The following is a 24,848-nucleotide window of genomic DNA, read 5'->3' as shown; positions in this document are numbered from 1 at the left end:
TGCCCGTGCTCCTGGAATAGCCCCTGTCCACAGCTGGTGCAGTTCTCATAGATCACATAGCACCCAGAGCGCCCAGGAAGGGCCAGGATAGTGACAGCAGAACAGCTCTGCAGTATTTTTCATGGCCTGTGAATGTTTATCCACAGACGGGACAGTGACAGGCCAAGTGTAATGGGAAACAACCTTCACAGCCCTTCTCTTTATTGACTGTATTGAGAGGAATTCTGGGGTCAGAGCAGCCACCGATGCAGCTCTTTATGGGCCAACATACCACCGGTCCCATAGCTCACCATGAGCAAAGTCACTTTTTAAATACTGCTGCCTGCCTTGGTCTCCTTCTCCCAGTGCACTGTCCTCCCTCATCAGCCGCTCTCCAATTACTCCAAGTCTTAGACCCCATCTGAACCTGTCTCTACATAGTGGAGATCAATAGTTCATGTCGTCTCGGATTTAAGGGTCCATGATGGAATAGGTGGCCCATGTTATTTGTCTCCCGTGTCACCATAGCTGGAGCCGGATGATGAACCGACCCTTCACTTGACAAACACCCTGATTATCCTTGCACGAAGGTGTTTGCTTTTCACGCTATACACAATTGGGTTCATCAGGGGCGGGACGAGCAGGTAGATGTAGCCCAGGAGAATCTGAAGCAAAGGAGGAGAGCCCTCCCCGAATCTGTGTACCACAGACAGGCCGATCATTGGCATGTAGAAGAGCAGGACTGCACAAAGGTGGGAAACGCAGGTGTTCAGGGCCCTGAGGCACTCCGCGTGGGACGTGATGCTCAGCACTGTTTTGAGGATCATCACATAAGAGAGGAAGATGAGCAGCGAGTCCAGCCCCACCGTCAAGAGTGCAACAGACAAGCCATAGATGCTGTTTATTCTGATGTCCGAACAAGCCATCTTCATGACATCCTGGTTTATGCAGTAGCAATGGGAGAGGACATTGGATTGACAATATCGGAACCGTTGAAGGAGAATAGGGAGTGGGAGTATTACAGCCACCCCTCTTAGAACACACACCAGTCCCATCTTGCCTATTCTCGGCAGGGTTAAGATGGAAGCATATCTCAGTGGGTCACGGATTGCAATAAAGCGGTCAAAGGCCATCAACAAGAGCACCGAGGACTCAATGCACTCAAGCATGTGGATGAAGAACAACTGGGCAAAACAGGCATTGAGGCTGATCTCTCTAGAGTTAAACAAGAATATACCCAGTGTCGTCGGCATGGTGGATATTGATAAGGCGAGGTCTGTGACGGCCAACATGGATAGGAAAATGTACATGGGCTCATGGAGGCTTGGATCTGTTTTTATAATGAACAGAATGACTGAATTTCCTACTATCGAAATAAGATACATGAAGCAGAAAGGGATAGAAATCCAGAGACGGACATCTTCCTGACCTGGTATCCCAGTGAGAAGGAACACTGCAGAGTTGAATTTGGTGTCATTGACAGCTGACATAATGTCCTGGGCAGGTCCAAGGAGTTTTGAACTTTCCTTCCTAAAAGAAAAAAGGACAGGATACTAGATGATATTTAACGAGACATCTTTCTGTTCTCAATGAAAATGTAGAGACTCCCAGGAGTTCAAGGAAGATCAGCAAAAACATAACAAGAACAGGAGTACTTGTGGCAGGAGTACTTAGAGACTAGCCCACGAAAGCTTATGCTCAAATAAATTTGTTAGTCTCTAAGGTGCCACAAGTACTCCTGTTCTTTTTGCGGATACAGACTAACACGGATGCTACTCTGAAACCAGCAAAAACATAGTCTTTGAATTACACAACAAATAGAAAGATAGGCATTGCCACAGTGGTTCAGACCCATAGTCCATCTAGCCTAGTATCCAGTGGCCAGTTCTAGATCCTTCATAGGAAGTGGAAGACGCCCTACAATAGCCAGCTTTGAAATAACCCGCACCCACTAATTAGACAAATTGTAGAACAGGAGTACTTGTGGCACCTTAGAGACTAACAAATTTATAACAAATTTAGACAAATTGTGCGGCGCAAATCAGGAAGGTTTAGAGCCCATCAAAGCGTTTTTGAAACAATCCTCACTACTCTAATTGTATTTTCTGGTTATCTATATAAACATCCAGTCCCTCTTTGAATCCTGCTAAACTCTTGGCCCCATTGATGTCTTGTGGCTGGGAGTTCCAAAGCCTACTTGAGCCCTGTGTGATTTGTCTATGTGGGTTTCCCACAGGTACTCTTTCTGGCCGTCCACTTCTGAGTGTGGTCCATTGAATCATGAGATGTGTGTAAACACATGGCAAGTGCATGGGTTAAACTGTCAATGTATTTATCTGTCCTGCACTGAAGTTATTTATAAACGTGTTCCATTGCCTCATTGTATACACTTTTTAATTTTCTTCACTCCTGAGAGTCCAAATTAAGCCACTGCCTCTTTGAAGTACATGAGATACATTCTTAGGCACAAATTCTTAATTCAATAACATTGACTTGAATGGCATTGCTCCAGATTTACATGTATACATTCAATCAGAAGTGGGCTCTGTTAACTTTCCCTTACCAAATGCTCCCGGTGATACACTCTGACCCCCCAAAATCCCTCCAAGAAGAGCTGAAGTGCGTTGCCTGGCCTATGTTGACTGAATCCAGAGAGTTCAATCATCCTACATCCTTCTCTTCATCCTCACAGGACTTGCATCCTCTCCCCATGTGATGGTCTGTAGATATTTGGAAAGTTACAAGCTAACACAGACAGTTACTTCATTTGGGCAGATGTGGGGTTAGCGTCACATATGGGCGAATAGTGAAAACACTAGGTTTGCACTAATATCTGGTTGAGTGTGCAAGTTTCTTCAGCCATGCTTGTGTAAGCGATGATGGGCGTAAATTACATACAGCCACTATTACACTCCCCTTTTCTGCACCTGAGCTGTACTCTGCTGAAACAGAGACCAGCAGTTCTGTTCTCTCATGACTTTACTTTTTGGAAAGTGTTGCGCAGGTATTGCAGAGGGATTGTGTTCTTGACCCTGAATGTAAGTGTTAGAAACAGCTACTGGTTAGTTACCAGGTGATGGAATTATACAATTGTTCACTGAACAAAGGCTTAATAGCACAAACCCATTGCAAACAGTATGTAGAGTACTTCTGAAATACTTTCTAAAGCAAAAGCCATTAAGCAATAAAGTTACCACTGCTCCTTCCTGTAGACATTCCAACAACTCTGCTGCTGGCTTTCAATACCACTGGTCTACAATTTTTGAGAAGTCATCTGCTTCAGAGATAAGATGTGCTATTTATTATGCATTTTGATGTGCTGAATTCAAATATGACAATTAAAACAACTGACTGGCTACTGTTTCTAAGATATTTAAGTTTTTACATTTTATGTCTATGTATATTGTGTAGATAGTAGAGTTTTAATCATAAATTGTAAACCTAGGTCTTTTCATGTGTTTATTGTTGCTTTGCATGATAATATTTCACCTGTCCTGTTTATGTAACACTTTAAAAATCAGCAAAAGGGTTATATAAATAAAGTTTATTATGAAACAAAAGGCAAAAAACTATTATGTACATAGTTTAGTCCTATTCAGTGTCTACTCGGCGCTTCTTGGCTTGTCTCTTGTATTCATTAAATGGAGCATCTCTTGTCACTGTCCAGCAATAGTCTGCAAGCATTGATGGGCTCCATTTGCCCTGATAGCGTTTCTCCATCGTTGCAATGTCCTGGTGAAATCGCTCGCCGTGCTCGTAGCTCACTGCTCCGCAGTTCGGTGGAAAAAAATCTAGATGAGAGTACAAAAAATGTAGCTTTAGTGACATGTTGCAACCAAGGCTTTTGTATGCCTTGAGGAGGTTTTCCACCAACAACCTGTAGTTGTCTGCCTTGTTTCCGAGAAAATTTATTGCCACTAACTGGAAGGCTTTCCATACCGTCCTTTCCTTGCCACGCAGTGCATTGTCAAATGCATCATCTCGAAGAAGTTCACGAATCTGAGGACCAACAAAGACACCTTTCTTTATCTTAGCTTCACTTAACCTTGGAAATTTTCCACGGAGGTACTTGAAAGCTGCTTGTGTTTTGTCAATGGCCTTGACAAAGTTCTTCATCAGACCCAGCTTGATGTGTAAGCATGGTAACAAAATCTTCCTTGATTCAACAAGTGGTGGATGCTGAACACTTTTCCTCCCAGGATCCAATGACTGTCAGAGTGGCCAATCTTTCTTGATGTAGTGGGAATCTCTTGCACGACTATCCCATTCGCAGAGAAAACAACAGAATTTTGTGTATCCAGTCTGCAGACCGAGCAAGAGAGCAACAATCTTCAAATCACCACAAAGCTGCCACTGATGTTGGTCATAGTTTATGCACCTCAAAAGTTGTTTCATGTTGTCATAGGTTTCCTTCATATGGACTGCATGACCAACTGGAATTGATAACAAAACATTGCCATTATGCAGTAAAACAGCTGTAAGACTCGTCTTCAATGAACAGTCTCAACTCATCTGGATTGTGAACAATGTTGAGGGCTGCCATCACACCATCGATGTTGTTGCAGGCTACAAGATCACCTTCCATGAAGAAGAATGGGACAAGATCCTTTTGACGGTCACGGAACATGGACACCCTAACATCACCTGCCAGGAGATTCCACTGCTGTAGTCTGGAGCCCAACAGCTCTGCCTTACTCTTGGGTAGTTCCAAATCCCTGACAAGGTCATTCAGTTCACCTTGTGTTATGAGGTGTGGTTCAGAAGAGGAGGATGGGAGAAAATGTAGGTCCTGTGACATTGATGGTTCAGGACCAGAAGTTTTATCCTTTCTCTTCCTCGTCTGACTCAAGTGAGAATGATTCTGGTGCATCAGGAACTGGCAGTCCTTCTCCGTGGGGTACTGGGCGTATAGCTGATGGAATGTTTGGATAATGCACAGTCCACTTCTTCTTCTCTAACACCTTTCCCAACTGGAGGCACCATGCAGAAGTACCAATTGCTGGTATGATCTGTTGGCTCTCTCCAAATCATTGGCACTGCAAAAGGCATAGATTTCCTTTTTCTGTTCAACTACTGGTGAAGATTTGCTGCACAAGTGTTGCAGCATATGTGTGGGGCCCACCTCTTGTCCTGATCTAATTTTGCAGCCAAAATAAAGGTGATAGACTTTCTTAACCATAGTGGTTATACTGCGCTTTTGTGATGCAAAAGTCACTTCACCACAAACAAAGGAGAAGTTATCTGCACTGTTCACACAAGTACGAGGAATCTCTGCTCATTTTGGCTAAACAGAAATGTGTCCCTTTGCAAAATCAAACACTGACAAATAAGAGAGCACGACACTGTATGATTTCTAGAGCTGATATAGGGCAATTTGTTTAGCAGAGTGATGTAAGCTTCGTTATGATTGCATCATCCATGACTTCTAGGAATAACATGATGCAATTCATATCATGTATGACACAATACCAGCTTCAGATTGCATCATTCATTGTTTTGCCTAAAAAGCAAGTACTGTCCAAACCCAGTCATAGATTTATTCATAGATCCAGTCAAAGATGTATTTTAGTCATTTCTGGTTTAAATTTAGATCCCTTCCCTTTATAATTCACTTATCCTCCGCCATTCCCAAATCAAGGGTCGTGTATCCTGACCCAATAGCGTATCTTGAAAACTAGAGCCAATCAACAATTGTAAGCATCATTTTCATTCTCAGTGACCCAGAATTAGTAAAGTTTGACTACATTTATTTCAGAAGCATTTTGGCTGTAGAGCAGTGTACTCATTCATTTCACTAAAGTTGGGTTTCCAATATTTGTATTAGAATGAAAAGTTTTGGCATGACATCTACACATCTGTACTTTAGTAAACAGATGTCCACGAATCATTTCCCCTGTGATCTTCTTTCAGAGATGATTTCTCAGGTTAAAGTGGGACATAAAATATACCATCTGTCATCTAGATTTCTTCACAACCTGAAAAGATCACAGCGTCTCCACCCTCATTCAGTCACTTGTCAGCAAACAAAAGCCTAGTAGGTTCTCTGTCCCAGGCTTAATAGCTGACGGGTTCTCCTCGGGTTCAGTTCTGTCAGTCTGAAGGCTGTGTCTGGAATAGTTACAGGCATTGGGATCAGTATATATATCACTCTCTAGTACATAGTAACTCCAACACCTGGTTATTTCCAGGCTCCAGCCACTTTACACAGCCTGTATTGCCAGCCCTGGGAGTCTGTCCAGATGTGGGGCAGCTGTTGCTGAGAGGCTGTTCAGACTGATATACATGGACACTGCTGGGGAAATATGAAGTCTCTCTGACTGCCTGTGACCCCATCAGAGTGGGAGGGCTTGGGGTCACAGACATGTACTGACTAGTGTTTAAAAAACCCTCTTATTCCCCCATGTTATGCTTTATTCCTACTGTTCAGATTAAAGAGTGTCTGGTTCAAGATCACTCGACTCAGCATTAGTCACATGCTCACAAAGGGAAGAACCACAGGTCCCGAACCCACTGGGACCTGCTGGCCAAACACAGTCCCCCCCAGAATGTGCTGTAGCCCAGGGCCCAGTCTGAGGGTGGGAGAATGGTGGAAGTCCGCCTCATGAAAGGGCAGGGTACGATTCCTGATGTCTTTCACTCAGAAACCAGAGAGGGGGCAGAGATGCAGGTAGCCCTGTAACTGTGAAGAGTACCTACCGTGTAGAAGTGCTGGAGCCTTCAGCCAGTCAGGAAACAGAAATATGCCTCATCTGACCTGTTGCCACAGAGCAACACAATCTGAATTCCTGCCTTCACAAGCAACCCGGAGAATAAACCCTTTGAAAATGCGTTTGCTGATTAAATTTCCATGAGCAAATACACCTGAGGTGACTTGGGAACTAGTCACTGATATTCCCTGGTGTCTCCTCTTGCTCAGCCCCTGGAAAGATCGGGCCCAGAGCACACGGCACCTCTAGAAATGCGACTCTTTGACAAATCCTGACTTGGGGCACTGGAGTTTTAACACTCCGAGTTTCCTTTGAGTGTCAGATTTCTGTGTAGCCTGAATAACCCACCTTGGAATATGGGCAGATGTAGGGGAGGGGTTCCCAAGCTACCTAGTGCTGCCTGCCCTCCAGCCCCTGACAATGAGTCACTCTGAGAGCCCAGTTGAGTCCTCTTCCGCTGCACAGAACATCTGCCAATGGAAACAGCTTGCAGCCTTTCCCCTTCACTTTGCATTTTAAAGATAGTGAAACCTGCCAACGTACCCAATTCCTGCTAGAAGGGGAGCCACTGACACCAGAGGTTTTCACCCTAAAGGACAAGTGTCATCAGGTAGGTTGCACAGGCAGCAGGCAGTATCTGTTCAGACAGGGAGGCAACTGTCTTTATGAAGCATGTTCGCACATTCCCTTGGGGGCCACTTGGCCATCAGGGAATCTCTGCTGCTTGGCTTAGTGTGCACCAGCTTTAACCCCGTCACAGCCAATGGCAAACTGCAGGAGGCCAAATCACAGGAGACGTGTGGTGATCTTACCCACCTGGACTGCAGCACAAGCCCTGCTGCAGGCTCTATTCCTGGAATCCGGGCTTGTCATCACTAAGGCTCCGTGTTTGTGCCAGTAACTGGGATTTTATTGGGCTTCTCACACTATTTCCTCTCTTTCTTAGAGCCCCAACTTCTGGAATATAGACACTGTGCAGGAATCTCAGCTTTCAGTTTTCCAAAGAATTTTTTTTAAATGAGTTGCAGAAAAGCTAGAAACCCTGAATCAATTGCACCCCAAAAGGCTGAGAAACCAAAGACACATGAAAATGAACCCCACATTAGTGTATATTTATATCCCATTATTTTTAATCCAATCTTATTGTTTTTGGGGGGTGCGGCTCGTACTTTTGAATGAGGCTTGGTGATACTGTAACTCAGATCACTGTGACAGATTGTCTAGATGTTGGTAGGGTGGGCATTCGATTTTGGAGGGATAGCAGAAATTCCAAACATATTTCTTGTCATGTGCTGAAGGGGGAGATGTACTGGGAAGAGGGGACTGCACAGAGATGAGAAGGCTGGTTAGAGTAGCTGATGGGCACAATATCCCGGTCATAGACTGGGCAGGACGTTTTGACCTTTCCATACGCAGAGTGCAGCCAGATGACAAGCCTCCAATTTCTCTTGGGGATCCAGGCAGCTGCAGCTAGGAAGCATCATGGGAACTGAACACTCAGAAAAATGATCAGTTTTCTTTGAAAACTTACCCGAAAAAAATGAGTGAAAAGGAAACATTTTAATTTGAGTCAAAAATTTGTGTGTGTGTGGGGGAAACTCTCTTTTCCAGCCCAGCTATAGCGCAAACCTTGATCTTCTATCACTTGTGCTACAGAACCACACCTCTAGGTGGCAGCAGTAGCCGCCCCTCAGCCTCCCACACTGAGGAACCCCTGGATGTCGCTAGGGTGGGGCTATGCCAGCTCTATAACAGAGGGATCCCTGGAAAAGGATTGTCTGCAGCAGCCCATCCATCAGTGGAACAATTTATGAGCATAATAACGGCCATATTGGGTCAGACCAATGGTCCATCTACCCCAGTGTCCTGTCTTCTGACAGTGGACAGTTCAGACTCTTCAGAGGGAAAGAACAAAACAGGGCAATTATTGAGTGATCCAGCCCCTGTCGTCTGCTCCCAGCTTCTCGCAGTCAGAGGTTTAGAGACACCTGGGGCATGGGTCTGTGTCCCTGCGCATCTTGGCAAATAGCTTTTGATGGACCTATCCTCCATCAACTTATCTAATTCTTTTTCAGACCCAGTTATTATTTTATATATAAATGCACACACAGGGAAGCAAGGCCATGCACATTCTTAATAGAAAGGGGTGTGACCCAAGCCCAGCTCCAAATACCTGCTGCTAGCGCTCTATTGGACCCAAAAACCCTCTCCCCCAGGTCCAGCTACCCCCAAACTTGGTGATGATGGACATTTGAATGCAGGGTGTGAGGTCTATCTCCAGCGCTAGAGCGGTTCTCAGTGCTCCTAGAACGAATGGGGGTCAGGACCAGAGTGAGGGGCTGCCCAGCAGGGCTCAGTTCGGCCAGGCAATGCTCTCCAGAAACTTCGCTCTCTGAAAGCACGTCCTGATTCCCCCTCTTGCTGCCGAGCTGCAGGAGGGGCCCAGAACTCCCTCGTCAAAGGGTGCTGTGCTAATGACAGGCCTCATCTCCAAGGGGTGTTGGGAGAGTTCAGGTTCTCCACCCAATACCCCAAATCATCCTTATGAGGCACAGAGAGCTGAAATCTCCCTAAGGCACTAACTGTGGCCTCAATTATTGTAGCATCTGAGCGCCTCACAATCTGCTATCATGAAGCAATGGGAAGCAAGTCACTGCATGAATTTCATAACAGACTGTTACCCAGCAGCTCTGTGTTCTTGGGGAACCAGGGCGCAGTACCCAACCTGTCTGAATCATGAAAGACCTTCCTGCCGCCCAGCCTCTGAGTGAACCAAAACCAATCATAAGAAAGACTTACCAAAAAGCAATGAAAGGACGTGGGACATGCACCTAAACTCCTGGGATAAGGGTGACAGGACTAAGGAAACTCCCCTAGCCTCATTTGCATCGAAGATGGGACAAGGAGGCATCTCCATTAGCATACAGAATGGAGAACAGAGATTCCAAGGCAAGAACCGCACGAAACTCAGGGACCAGAAAAGCAGGGAAGCACTGCATGATGGGGGAATCTCTGCTTCAGATGTTAATCAACCCACGCCTGCACACAGCCAGCTCCAGAGTTATCAGACCAGCTGGGGGGGAAGGATAGTTCAGTGGTTTGAGCATTAGGCTGCTAAACCCAGAATTGTGAGTTCAATCTTTGAAGGGGGATCTGGGGCAAAATCAGTACTTGGTCCTGCTAGTGAAGGCAGGGGACTGGACTCAATGACCTTTCAGGGTCCCTTCCAGCTCTATGAGATAGGTATATCTCCATATATTATAGTAATAAATCCTTTATTAGTATCCAAAATAGTGAAGCTCCCTAATTGCATTGTGAGCTTCCTCCATGGAACACCACCTAAAGCCAGGAATGATCAGCTCCCATTGTCTAGCCTGAACAAAACAACTTTGGTATTCTCCCTTGAGCCATCAGTTTACACATAAACAAATCTAGTGTCTCCCTTGAACCATTGCTGTTTCTCTACAAAACCCCTACCCATGCTCAGGAAAGTTTTCTGATGCCTGGGTCCAAAATCTGCATCAGTTCTATTGGGACTTCATCTTCTCATGACTGATCGTGCTGGGGGCTCTGCCTGTTTCCAGCACTCTGAACCCTCAGCTACCACCACCACCTGGGACCTCTGATCGATTCAAGCTTCCCAGTATGGGAGAACTGAGCGCCCTCTGTCTCTAGGTATAGCCTTCTGACCCTGAAGTGTGTGATCAGTTATAGTTTTCTAAACCTGACTTTTATAATCAAGTTTAAGTTAGATTTAATATTATAACTGCTTTGTTTGTTTGGCTCCCCTGTGGTTATTACCGGCAATAAATAACGTTCATGATTAAGCTGGTTGCTTCTCTCGCTCTCCCTTGAGGGTGTGTTTGGTTTCCTCATTCGCTCTGCAGCAACGCTTCTCAGACCTAAGCTAAGAGATCCCTGCAGTGCCCCAAAATCCTGTGTGGTTTGCTCATCAAGTGGGTCACTACCAGAACAATTGTAATATGAAAGTGGGGATAGAGACGTGCTGAACCTGGGATATATGAGGGTGGCAGCTTGGAAGTGCTGCTCGACCCAGTCTGCTGAGTTCAGGGATATATAAGGGGTCAGCCTGGGGGTGCTGATTAACCCGGTCCTCTCAGACACACTCTGTTAATGTGTGTGTGTGTTGTGTGTGTGTTTGTCTGATTCTGGGGCTGGAAGATCCCAGTCCTGTGGACCTTGGACACAAGCAATACATTGATAGAAGTACAGACCGCCCCCCACCCCCCCAGAAGAGTAACCCTAATAAATGAGCATACCCCAAAGAAACGGGCAAGGCTGGTAACAAGATTTTCTGCAGCCTGCATATCTAATAAAATGCCTCTAAAGGAAACAGAACCACCGTATATTAATTTGCTTGTTAACCATTCTTTAACAGCAGTTTGGGGTAAAGTAATAATGCATGTCAACCCCGAGAGCACTCTTGCAGAAGTGCTGGACTTATTGTCTAAAGCCTATAGCTAGATTCTAACTCAAACCGAAAGAACTCACCGTCCTATAGCAGCAGAGAGTCTTGTGCTTTTTACAGATCCAGACTAACACGGCTACCCCTCTGATACTTGACCTCCTATAGCAGTTATTCAAGGAGCTTCAGGTAAATGAATAATAATTAAATAAAAGGCCCATTTTCTCTACTTCTTTGTGCTGTTTATTAATAAACCTCTTTCTTAGAAGGAGACTGGTGGTGACTGTATTGCTCTGGTCACAAGCACTCAAAGGGAAGAGGCTGAGGTGTCCAGTCAGATATGCTTGGTGATAAGCATTTAGCATAGATGGGGTGTTGTACCCAGCTGGAAAAGTGGGACAATTGTGAGATTCCACCACAAGACAGGAAAGGACCTGGCTTACAGGGTAAAGAGGCCATATATTCTGGTTTTACTGTGACAATCCCTATTCTTCTTGGTCAGCATATATCCTTCTTGAGTGCCCCATAAGTATTCAGAGTAACAACTTTTTAAAGGTTTCAGAGTAGCAGCCATGTTAGTCTGTATCCGCAAAAAGAAGAACAGGAGTACTTGTGGCACCTTAGAGACTAACAAATTTATTAGAGCATAAGCTTTCGTGGACTACAGCCCACTTCTTCGGATGCATCCGAAGAAGTGGGCTGTAGTCCACGAAAGCTTATGCTCTAATAAATTTGTTAGTCTCTAAGGTGCCACAAGTACTCCTGTTCAACTTTTTAAAGATGTATCCAAGATAAAGATCTGCTCAAGACAAAGATTCATAGATTCATAAAATATAAGGCCAGAAGGAACCATTAGGTCATCTAGTCCAGAGGTTCTCAAACTTGGGGAGAGGGAGTATTTGGAGGAGGGAGGGGCATGAGTTGCATTCAGGAAAAAACCTTACTGGGCACATTATACCCCCAGCAATGAAAAACTACAAAGATGATTCCTCCAAAATGATCCAGTCCTCAGCTGGTGCTGTGGATTTGACTCTAGATGGCATTGTGCATTTTGACGGATTTCGGTTAAGCTTGTGGAGCTTTATACAAAGTTGTTGCCATCCGCACGTGAAGCCGTTTGCGACAGCACCGTGTGCACATTTCATTGAAAGCAGGGACCACAATCGTAGTTTTGCTTTCACTCTTATTACAATGGATCACTGGCTCATTTGTGCAACAACAACAACAACAACAAAAAACGTCAAGTGAAAAATAAAGAAGCTGAAACTGATACAAGTGAAGCCTTGCACACAGTATATGTTTTTCTATGGTGCGGGGGGGGGGGGAGGAGGGGGGAATCTTATAGACACAAAGAAGTGGGGTTGTGATCAAATAAGTTTGAGAACCACTGGCCTAGTCTGACCTCCTGTATATCACACGCTGCACAATTTCACCCATTTACCCCCATACAGACAGAGCCGGCTTTAGGAAGTGCGGGGCCTGATTCAAACAGTTTTGACGGGGCCCCAGCAAGGATGACTGAAAAAAGAAAAAACACGTAAAAAAACATCTGGGGCTTGTACTCACCGGGCGGCGCTCCTAGTCTTCGGCGGTTTGTCCTTCACTCGCTTCGGGTCTTCGGTGGCACTGAAGGACCTGCTGCCGAAGTGCTGCTGAAGACCCAGAGCGAGTGAAGGACCCGCCGCTGAAGTGTCGCCGAAGACCCGGAGCGCTGCCGGGTGAGTAAAAATTAAAAAGGAGCCTCTAGCCAGGGAAGGGATTCTCGGCCACTTGCCCCCACCCCGGCAGCCCTGCCACTGGGCATGGGGCCCTCTTAGGCGCGGGGCCCGATTCGGGGGAATTGGTGGAATTGGCCTAAAGCCGGCCCTGCATACAGAACCCAATGACTTGTGTTTGACTAACGCAGGGGTAGGCAACCTATGGCACGCATGCCGAATGCAGCACGCGAGCTGATTTTCAGTGGCACTCACACTGCCGTGGTCCTGGCCACCAGTCCGAGGAGCTCTGCATTTTAATTTAATTTTAAAAGAAGCTCCTTAAACATTTTAAAAACCTTATTTATTTTACATACAACAATAGTTTAGTTCTATATTATAGACTTATAGAAAGAGACCTTCTAAAAACGTTAAAATGTATGACTGGCGCGCGAAACCTTAAGTCAGAGTGAATAAATGAAGACTAGGCACACCACTTCTGAAAGGTTTCCGACCCCTGGACTAACGCATAACTTGTGTTCCTCTAAAACATATCCAGTCTTGGTTTGGAGGTATCAGAAGAATCCACCACCTCCCTTGCGAGTTTGTTCCACTGGTTAAGCACCCTCACTTTTAAAAATGTGGCTTCAGTTCTAGGCTCTTCCACAGACTTCTTCTGTGACCTTGGGCAACTCACCTAGTCCTTCTTTGCTGCAGCAATATGTGTTTTCATATGGCTCAATGTAGAGGTTTCCATCTTGAAACAAGGGATGCAGGCCAGCCTTAACGGATGGGGGACCCAAAACTCAGAGGCAGTGACTCTGAAAAAGACTGGAGAGTCATAATCGGCTGAACATGAGCTCCCAGTGTGGCACTATGGCCAAAAAAGGCAGTGCAATCCGGGATGTCCAGCCAGGGGAATGTCGAGTAAAAGCAGAGAGGTTATTTTACCTCTGTATTTGGCACTGGTGTGACCATTACTGGAATTTTGTGACCAGTTCTGGTGGCTACCGTTCAAGAAGTATGTTGATACACTGGAGAGGGTTCAGAGAAGAGCCATGAGATTGATTAAATATTAGAAAACCTGCCTTCCTTAGCCGTAACTTTTGAAATCAAGACACTGCATGAAAATCTGCTTTTAGTTTTCTTTAAAAAGTTTCTTTTAAAAAGTAAAGAGGAGAAAATCTAGAAAACCTGAAGCAGGTGACCCCAAAGGATCAGAAGTGGATACTTCTCGGAAAACATCAACTCAATGTGCCGCAGCAGTCAAAAAAGCCAACAGAACGTTGGGAACCATTAAGAAGGGCATAGATAAAAAGACAGAAAATATATTGCCTCTATATAGAGCCATGGTATACCCCCACCTTGAATACTGTGTGCAGTTCTGGTTGCCCCATCTCACAAAATTATACTTGAGTTTGAAAACATTCAGAGAATGGTGACAAGAAAAGAGAAGAGGGAAATTTCAATGTACGGAGCCTTGAAGAATCTCCCTTCAATGGCCTCCGCCCTGGGTTTGTAATGCAGGAAAAGGGGCTGCCGGGGAGAAATCTGCTCCTATATTATTATTATTATTCTATTTTATTTTATTTCAACAAGATCACAGCTGTGATCATCGTTACTACTTGGCTGTCCGCGAGGTAGCCCTGTGACTAATCGGAACAATACAAACAGTGATGCCAAGCCCAGACTCCAGGAATAGAGCCTGCAGCAGGGCTGGTGCTGCAGTCCAGTTGGGAAACATCACCATGCATCTGCTGCGATTTGGCCTCCTGCAGTTTGCCAGTGGCTGTGAGGGGCATTAAACATGGTGCATACTAAACAAAGTAGCTGAGGTTCCCTGATGACCAAGTGGCTCCCAAGGGAATGTGCAAACATGCTTCATAAAGACAGTTCCCTTCCTATCTGAACAGATACTGCCTGGTGCCTGAGAAACTTCTCCAATGACTCCTTGTCCTTTAGGTTGAAGACCTCTGGTGTCAGCGGCTCCCCTTCTAGCAGGAATTGGGTACGTTGGCAGGTTTCACTATCTTTACAATGCGAAGTGAAGGGTAAAGCTGAAAGCTTTTTCCATTTGCTGATGTTCTGTGCCGTGACAGATCTGGGCTGTTGGAGTGATGGGGGTAGAGGGCAGGCAGCATTAGGTAGCTTGGGAAACCCTCCGCTACGTGTCCCCATTGTCCTTGGTGGATTACTCAAGCAAAACAGAAATCTAAGATTCAAAGTCAGCTTGGAGTGTTAAAACCTGGATGCCCCAAGTCCAGATTTTTAAGGGCTCCCATTTCTAGAGGTGCCGAGTGCTCTGGGCCCGATCCTGCCAGGGGCTGAAAAAGAGGAGATCCCATGGAATATCAGTAAATACTTCCCAAATCACCTCAGGCATACTTGCTCCTGCAAGAACAGAACCAGTGGTCTGTGTTTCAGGAAAGGGTAGAGCTGAGGTGCAGGAAAGGGGAGTGTAATAATGGTTATAAATAATTTACTTCAATCACTTGATACACAAATATGGCTGAAGTAACTTGCAGACTCAACTGTATTAAAGTGCAAAATTAGTGTTTGCACTATTCACCCTTTTGTGACACCAACCCTTCCCCTGCCCAGCTGAAGTAACAGTCTGTGTGAGCTTGTATCTTACCAGATACCTACAGACCCTTGCATGGGGAGAGGATGCAGGTCCTGTGAGGATGAAGAGACACCTATAGGATGATCAAACTCTCTGGATTAAGCCAACGCTACCCAGGTAAATCACTTCAGCTTCTCTTGGAGGGATTCTCTGGGGTCAGAGTGTAACACCGGTAGCATTTGGTAAGGGTAAATTAACAAAGACAGATTCTGATCGAATTTACACATGTAAATCTGGAGTGACACCATTGAAGTCACTGTTATTGAATTCAGAACCTGGCCCTAAGAATGTATCCCATGTACTGCAAAGGAGCAAATAAAGAATATATATAATGAGCTAATGAAACACATTTATAAACAGCTTCAGTGCAGGACAGAAAAATATAATGACCGTTTTCACCATGCACTTGCCATGTGTTTATACACCTGTCATGGTACAATGGGCCACACTCAGAAATTAAGAGCCAGAAAGGGTGTCTGTGTGAAGGTCACAACTGTAAAATCACACAGTGCTCACGTAGCCTGTGGAACTCCCAGCAACAAGATATCAACGGGGCCAAGAGCTTAGCAGGATTCAAAGAGGGACAGGATGTTTATATGGGTGACCAGAAAAGTACAGTCAGGAGGATTAAAAAAAAAAAGAGTCTTGGAAGGGCTATGCATATTCTTGATTCACACCACAAAATATGTCTAACTAGTAGGTGTCAGGGGGAAACTTTCCCTAGGAGCAGGTTATACATAGCTGCCTATGGCAGGGCTTCTTCCACCTTCCTCTGTAGCATCTGAAATTGGCCATTGGGTAGTGCTGCAAAGATAAATACAATGACTGTTTCCACTATGCACTTGCCATGGCATGATACAATGGGCCACACTCAGAAGTGCAGGGCCAGAAAGCGAATCTGTGTGAAGGTCATAATTGTAAAATCACACAGTGCTCAAGTAGGCTGTGAAACTCCCAGCCACAAGATATCAACGGGGCCAAGAGTTTAGCAGGATTCAAAGAGGAACTGGATGTTTATATTGGTAACCAGAAAATGGAACTACAGCAGTGAGGATTACTTGAAAAAAGTATTGGAAGTGCTCTAAACCTTCCTGTTTTATACCACAGAATATGTCCAACTAGTGGGTGTCGGGGGAGACTTTCCCTGGGAGCAGCTTGTCTCATAGCTGCCTATTGCTGGGCATCTTTTACTTTCCTCTGAAGCATTTGGAACTTGCCACTGGATACTGGGATAGATGGACTACAGGTCTGATCCATTCTGGCAATGCCTGTCTTCCTATCAGTGCTGTTAATCCAAGACTATGTTTTTGCTGATCTTTGTTGAGCCCCTGGGACTTCCTTGACTTGCACTGAGAGCAGAAAGATATTTAGCTAAATATTTATTAATGATCTGGATGATGGGATAAATTACACCCTCAGCAAGTTAGCAGATTACACTAAACTGGGGGGAGAGGTAGATATGCTGCAGGGTAGGGATAGAATCCAGAGTAATCTAGACAAATTGGATGATTGGGCCCAAAGAAATCTGATGAGGTTCAACAAGGACAAGTGCAGAGTCCTGCACTAAGAACGGAACAATCCCATTCACTGCTACAGGCTGAGGACCAACTGGCAAAACAGCAGTTCTGCAGAAAAGGACCTGGGGATTACAGTGGATGAGAAGGTGGATATGAATCAGCGGTGAGCCCTTGTTGCCAAGAATGCTAAAGGCATATTGTGCTGCATTTGTAGGAGCATTGCCACCAGATCAGGGGAAGTGATTATTCCCATCTATTCGGCACAGGTGAGGTGACACCTGGAGTATTGTGTCTAGTTTTGGGCCCCCAGGAGAGAAAGGATGTGGAAAAAACTGGAGAGAGTCCAGCGGAGGGCAACGAAAATTATCAGGGGGCTGGGGCACATGACTTACAAGAAGACGCTGAGGGAACTGGGCTTGCTTAGTCTGCAGAAGAGAGGAATGAGAGGGGATTTGATACCAGCCTTCACCTACCTGAAGGGGGGTTCCAAAGAGGATGGAACTCAGCTGTTCTCAGTGGTAGCAGATGACAGAACAAGGAGCAATGGTCTCAAGTTGCAGTTGGAGAGGTCTAGGTTGGATATTAGGAAACACTATTTCAGTAGGAGGGTGGTGAAGCACTGGGATGGGTTACCTAGGAGGTCGTGGAATCTCCTTCCTGAAAGGTTTTTAAGGTCAGGCTTGACAAAGCCCTGGCTGGGATGATTTAGCTGGGGATTGGTCCTGCTTTGAGCAGGGGGTTGGACTAGATGACCTTCTCGGGTCCCTTCCAACCCTAATCTTTTATGATTCTATATAATCTAGTCTCCTGTTCTTGTTTTCTTTTAGGAAAGAAACTTCAAAACTCCTTGGACCTGCCCAATATATTATGTCAGCTGTCAATGACACCAAATTCAAATCTGCAGTGTTCCTTCTCACCGGGATACCTGGGCAGGAAGAAGTCCAAAATCTCTGGATCTCTATCCCCTTCTGCTTAATGTATGTTATTTCAATAGTAGGAAATTCACTCATTCTCTTCATTATAAAAACAGATCAAAGCCTCCATGAACCCATGTACATTTTCCTTTCCATGTTGGCCCTCACAGACCTTGGTTTATCAATAGCCACCATACCCACGATACTGGGCATATTCTGGTTTAACTCCAAGTTGATCAGCCTCAATGCCTGTTTTGCCCAGCTGTTCTTCATCCACACGCTTTCGTTCATTGAATCCTCCGTGCTTTTGTTGATGGCCTTTGACCGCTTTGTTGCGATCCGTGACCCCCTGAGATATGCTTCTATCTTAACCCTGCCAAGAATATCCAAGATGGGACTGGTGTGTGTGCTAAGAGGGGTGGCCTTAATATTCCCACTCCCCTTTCTCCTGAATCGGTTCCGATACTGTCGAGCCAATGTCCTCTCCCATTCCTACTGCCTGCACCAAGAAGTCATGAAGATGGCTTGTTCGGATATCACAATCAACAGCATCTATGGCTTGTTCATAATAGTCTCAACAGTGGGGTTGGACTCACTGCTCATCCTCCTCTCTTATGTGATGATCCTCAAAACAGTGCTGAGCATTGCATCTCATGTGGAGCGTGTCAGAGCCCTGAACACCTGTGTCTCCCACATTTGCGCTGTCCTGCTCTTCTACACACCAATGATCAGCCTTTCTGTGTTACACAGATTTGGGAAGAGCTCTCCTCCCTTGCTTCAGATTCTCCTGGGCTATGTCTACCTGCTGGTCCCGCCCCTTATGAACCCAATTGTGTACAGCGTGAAAAGCAAACACCTTCGTGCGAGGATAATTAGGGTGTTCATCAAGTGAAGTGTAACTTCGTCACCTGGCTCGAGCACTGTTGACACGGGAGATGAAAAACACAGACCATCTATTCCACCCTGGATGCTTACATCTGAGACAACATGAGCTACTGATTTTAATGCTGTAGAGAGAGATTCAGAAGGGATCTAAGGCCTGGAGGAATAAGAGAGGGGATGGTGAGAGAGGACAGGGAATTGGTAGAAGGAGACCAAGCCAGGCAGCAGCATTTACAAAGTGACTGTGTTTGTGGAGAACCAGGGGACTGGTGGGATGTTGGCCCATAATGATCCATGTCGGTGGCTACTCTGACCTCAGAATTCCTGTTGACACGATCAATAAAGAGAAGGAATGTGGACATTGTTTTCCATTACACCTGGCCTGTCTCTGTCCCATCTCCAGTGCTAGGTCCATGAAAAAAGCTGTGGAGCTGTTCTGCAGTCGCAGTCCAGGCCCTTGCTGAGCGCTCTGGGTGCTTCGTGATCCATGGGGCTGCACCAGCTGTGGACAGGGGCTATTATTTGGGCACAGACACCCACCTTCCCCTACGCCCTCAGCCAGGTGCTTGTGACTGAGTCGTGTCACAGACATAATTAATGCAGGAGCCCCAAGAGAATCCATTGAGGCAGCCCCTCCCCCATTGATGGCTCTGTACACGGCACATCTACTGAGCCCACCCCCGTCCAACTGTCATGCTCCCAAGGCAGAGCAGAGCTGGATATGTGAATGAGGGACTGACACACAGGAGTCCTGGCAAGAGACGCAGGTTCCCTCCCTGGCCCCAGTTGCTCGCAAAGTGGTGGAAACGGGCCTCAGCTCCCCCACAGAGGCACAGCTAGTTCCTCGCCCCACCCAGCCCATGCAGTGTAAGGTGACCACCTTTTCACAAGGCAGAAACAAGTCAGAGGCAGGAGCCCCCACTGTGACCCACACTCCTGCTCCTCCTCTTCTTCTGAGGCTCCCCCCCACTCCCGCTCTTCTCCTGAGGCTTCCCCCCCACTCCCCCTCTTCTCCTGAGGCTCCTGCCACATCTTTTCTCCCCGCGGCTCTGCCCCCTGCTCATCCGCTTCCCCCAAGGCTCTGCTCACTGGCCCGGCTGGAAGCCAGATCCCGACTATCATAAGAGCTGCACAGTGAGCTACTATGAGGAGCCGCAGACCTTCCACCTGCGCTGGTCAGGGGGTTGAAGGGCCCAAGAGAAGCCCCAATCCTGTTTTCCTGCCTCCCAGGAGGCACCCCCAGGGAAGATAAAAGTCTGGGGCTCCCCACAGTGGCCTGGGATTCCTGGGCAGCTCTTACCATGGCCCAGCACTAGTCTGGCAGGGCGGCGGAGCCTCAGGGGACATGGGGGAGCAACGGGCAGGGACTTAGGGGAAAAGAGGGGGAAGGGAGATTGGCCTCAGGGGAAAAGGAAGAGCAGAGGGTGCAGCAAGCCTGAACCAATCCTGATGCCAGAAAGCAGGGTGGTAGGGGGCTCCTGGGTATAGGAGGAGGATGGGGCTGTAGGTTAGGAGACCTCGTCTTTTGGAGACGACTGAATTAATGTGACCTCACAAAGGGGGCTCTTTTTATAAAGTATTCCAGTCTGCGAATAAGTCATTGCAATGACCTTATAGGAAAGGGCAGGGCGCCTGCAGGGCTAACTCAGGCCACAAGGGGGCACTCTGGTGTGGCACCCGTGTGCAGGGACTTGGCCAGAGTCAGCTGTGTTCTTGGAAGCCGTTACCACCAGGCAGAGGTCAGCCCAGCCCCCAACATGCTCTAAACCCCTCTGTGGCAGGGGGAGAACAGCCTCAAGAATGAACCCACCGCAACAGAGCACACAGTGAAGGGGCTCTGCTGGTGCTGCAGTGAATCCAGCCGGGCCTTTCACTGCTCAGATGGCTGGAAGGCTGGTCTGAGCACTGCTGTGTGACTCAACAGATCTGGATTTGATTCCATTGCTGTGTGTGACCATGGGCAATCCATTGGCTGTCTCTGAGCCCCTGCACAGGTGGATAATAGGCCTGCCCTGCCTCACAGAGGGATAAATATAATGGCCATGGGGGCCTCATCTTGACGATCTGTCTGGGAGAAAGCAGTCGAGGGCAGAGGTCAGCTTCACAACTTGACCCTGTAACATGGCCTCAGCTGAGCACAATGGTGACTGGGCACAGGCTCACACAGGTTTCAGCAAAGGCTGCTTCCACAAGAAAGGGGCAAACAGATGGGAAGATGTTCTCACAGACACAGGGAAACTAGTCCGGGTCCCAAGAGCTCCTTGGCTTCCCAAAAGAATGTAAGCCGGGCCAGTTCTGTTTCTTTATCTCCAGAGCGAAGCCTGTCTAACTTAGCTTGTAGTGATACGTGAGATAGGTGAGTGTAGACCTGTGACAGCTGCTGTTTTTTAAGCATTTAGCAGAAATGGGGTTGTTGTTCCCAGCTCAAATAGAGGGATAATTGGGAGATTCCCCCAAGACAGAAAAGGACCTGGTTTAGAGGGTAAAGAAATCAAATATCCCAGTTTTACCTGATGGCTAGAAGTGAGCTTTTGTTACTGCTGGCACAGCATGCAGAAGAATCAGAGAGGGCCATGCAGAAAGGGAAGAAAATTGGCAGCATGTGACCTCCAGAAGAAGAAAGAGGAGAACCCAGGTACCCCCAATGCACAAAGAGGCAAGACACTGTTTTCAGGCTCTCTGTACAGGTATTATATCGGAGAATGGAAGAGTCATCAGAGGGAAGAGAACAGAGGGAGACACCCATCAATCAGAAGGCATGGGTTATATTTTCCTAGAGATGGGGGTTCCATGACCACCACTCCCAAGAGGAGGAGATGGGTGGTGGTGGTTGGGGACTCCCTCCTAGGGAGGATGGAGTCACCCATCTGCCATCCAGACCAGGAAACAAGAGTAGTGTGATACTTTCCTGGAGGTAGAATTCAGGATGTGATGGAGTGTCTGCCAAGACTGATCAAGCCCTCAGACTGCTACCCCTACCTACTTCTCCACATGGGCACCAATGATACAGTCAAGAATAACCTTGAGCAAGTCACTGCAGACTATGTGGCTCTAGGAAGCAGGATAAAGGAGTTTGAGGTGCAAAGTGGTGTTCTTGTCCATCCTTCCTGTTGAAGAAAAAGGGCCAGGTAGGGAACATTGTATTGTGGAAATAAATGTGTGGTTACGCTGGAGGTGTCAGAGAGAGGGATTTGAATCCTTCGACCATGGGATGTTGTTCCAGGAAGAAGCATTGCCAGGAAGAGATGGGATTCTCCAACCAGAGAGAGGGAAGAGCATCTTCACAGGCAGGCTGGCTAACCTAGTGAGGAGAGCTTTAAACTAGGTTCACATGGGAATGGAGACCTAAGCCCTGAGGTAAGTGAGGAAGTGGGATATTGGGAGGAAACACAAGGAGCAGGTTGCAACAGGGGAGGCCTCCTGATTCACACCGAGAAAGTAGGGCAATTGGCTAGTTACCTTAGGTGCCTGTACATGCATGCAAGAAGCCTGGGAAACAAGCAGGAAGAATTGGAAGTCCTGGTACAGTCAAGGAACTATGATGTGACTGGAAAAACAGAGACTTGGTGGGGTAACTCACATAACTGGAGCACTGTCATAGATGGGTACAAACTGTTCAGGAAGGACAGGCGGGGGAGAAAAGGTGGAGGAGTTGCACTGTATGAAAGAGAGCAGAATGACTGCTCAGAGCTCCAGTCTGAAACTGGAGAAAAGCCTTTTGAAAGTCTTTGAGTTAAGTTTAGAGGTGAGAGCAAGAAGGGTGATGTTGTGGTGAGTGTCTGCTATATAGACCACCAGAACAGGAGGATGAGGTAGACAAGGCTTTCTTCAGACAACAGAAGTTTCCAGATGACAGACCCTGGTTCTCATGGGGGACTTCAATCACCCTGACATCTGCTGGAAGAGCAATGCAGCAGTGTACAGACAATCCAGGAAGTTTTTGGAGAGTGTTGGGGACAACTTCCTGGTGCAAGTGCTGGAGGAACCGACTAGGGGCCGTGCTTCTCTTGACCTGCTGCTCACAAACAGGGAAGAATTGGTAGGGGAAGTAGAAGTAGGTGGCAACCTGGGTAGCGGTGACTATGAGATGGTCAAGTTCAAGATCCTGACAAAAGGAAGAAAAGAGAACAGCAGAATACTGACCCTGGACTTGAGAAAAGCAGACTTTGACTCCCTCAGGAAACTGATGGGCAGGATCTCCTGGGTGGTTTATATGAGGGGGAAAGGAGTCCAAGGGAGCTGGCTGTATTTTAAAAAGTGTTAATGAGGGCGCAGGAATAAACCATCCTGATGTGCAGAAATAATAGCAAATATGGCAAGCAACCAGCTTGGCTTAACAGCAAAATCTTTGATGAGCTTAACCAAAAAAAGGAAGTTTACAAGAAGTGGAAATTCAGACAGATGACTAGGGAAGAGTTTAAAAATATTGCTTGAGCATGCAGGCATGTAATCAGGAAGGCCAAAGCACAACTGGAGTTGCAGCTAGCAAAGGATGAGAAGGATAATAAGAAGGGTTCTACAGGTATGTTAGCAACAAGAAGAAGCTCAGGGAAAGTGTGGGCCCCTTACTGAATGGGAGATGCAAGCTACTGACAGATGATGTGCAAAAAGCTGACGTACTGAATGCTTTTTTTGCCTCGGTCTTCACAGACAAAGTCAGCTCCCAGACTGCTGCACTGGGCAGCACAGTATATGGAGGAGGTGAGCAGCCCTCATGGTGAAAGAACAGGTTAAAGAGTATTTAGAAAAGCTGGACATGCACAAGTTCATGGGGCCAGATGCAATGCATCCAAGGATACTGAGGCAGTTGGCTGATGTGATTACAGAGCCATTGGCCATTATTAAGACTCTTTATGTCAGGGAGGTGATGGAAGTCACGGAATCCCTAACTTCCAGAGATCTCCATGACATTCTTTGCTTCAGCCCCGGGGGCTGAAGACCTGGAGCTGGCAACCAGCAGGGCCCCAATAGGCTTCCAGTGACAGGCAAAGCTTCCTCGTGAGGCTCCCTGTAAGGTTACACCAACAGGTGACAGCCTCCTAAGGAGGGTCTCCTCAGGGTTCCAATGATGGATGACAGCCTTGCGCAGGGATGTGTGGAGGGTAACACTGATCTACAATTTTTGAGAAGTCATCTGCTTCAGAGATAAAATGTGCTATTTATTATGTATTTTGATGTGCTGAATTCAAATATGACAATTAAAACAACTGATTGGCTACTGTTTCTAAGATATTTAAGTTTTTACATTTTATGTCTACCTATATTGTGTAGATAGTAGAGTTTTAATCATAAATTGTAAACCTAGGTCTTTTCGTGTGTTTATGGTTGCTTTACATGATAATATTTCAGCTGTCCTGTTTATGTAACACTTTAAAAATCAGCAAAAGGGTTATATAAATAAAATTTATTATGAAACAAAAGGCAAAAAACTATTATGTACATAGTTTAGTCCTATTCAGTGTCTACTCAGCGCTTCTTGGCTTGTCACTTGTATTCGTTAAATGGAGCATCTCTTGTCATTGTCCAGGAATAGTCTGCAAGCATTGATGGGCTCCATTTGCCCTGATAGCATTTCTCCATTGTTGCAATGTCCTGGTGAAATCGCTTGCTGTGCTCGTTGCTCGCTGCTCCGCAGTTCGGTGGAAAAAAATCTAGATGAGAGTGCAAAAAATGTATCTTTAGTGACATGTTGCAACCAAGGCTTTTGTATGCCTTGAGGAGGTTTTCCACCAACAACCTGTAGTTGTCTGCCTTGTTTCCGAGAAAATTTATTGCCACCAACTGGAAGGCTTTCCATGCCGTCTTTTCCTTGCCACGCAGTGCATGGTCAAATGCATCAACTCGAATAAGTTCACGAATCTGAGGACCAACAAAGACACCTTCCTTTATCTTAGCTTCACTTAACCTTGGAAATTTTCAACGGAGGTACTTGAAAGCTGCTTGTGTTTTGTCAATGGCCTTGACAAAGTTCTTCATCAGACCCAGCTTGATGTGTAAGCATGGTAACAAAATCTTCCTTGATTCAACAAGTGGTGGATGCTGAACACTTTTCCTCCCAGGCTCCAATGACTGTCGGAGTGGCCAATCTTTCTTGATGTAGTGGGAA

At 46.4% G+C, this 24,848-nt stretch overlaps 2 protein-coding genes across 2 annotated transcripts; one reads left to right on the top strand and one right to left on the bottom strand.

The window, feature by feature from the left end:
* Nucleotides 1–533: 533 nt before the first annotated feature.
* Nucleotides 534–1,542, bottom strand: LOC101951493 (olfactory receptor 51G2-like). The gene has a single exon (XM_005312745.2). The coding sequence runs from the start codon at nucleotides 1,467–1,469 to the stop codon at nucleotides 534–536; it is 936 nt and encodes a 311-aa protein (XP_005312802.2). The 5' UTR covers nucleotides 1,470–1,542.
* Nucleotides 1,543–16,888: 15,346 nt separating this feature from the next.
* On the top strand, nucleotides 16,889–18,752 carry LOC101949020 (olfactory receptor 51G2-like). The gene is made up of 2 exons (XM_065599145.1): nucleotides 16,889–16,916; nucleotides 17,821–18,752. Exons 1-2 carry the CDS (start codon nucleotides 16,889–16,891, stop codon nucleotides 18,750–18,752), a joined length of 960 nt encoding a protein of 319 aa, XP_065455217.1.
* The last annotated feature ends 6,096 nt before the right edge of the window (nucleotides 18,753–24,848 follow it).

This window comes from Chrysemys picta, chromosome 1, assembly GCF_011386835.1.
Source record: "Chrysemys picta bellii isolate R12L10 chromosome 1, ASM1138683v2, whole genome shotgun sequence".
NCBI classification, from domain to species: Eukaryota; Metazoa; Chordata; order Testudines; family Emydidae; genus Chrysemys; species Chrysemys picta.
The sequence above is the reverse complement of the archived record's forward strand: the minus strand, read 5'-3'. Positions and strand labels throughout refer to the sequence as shown.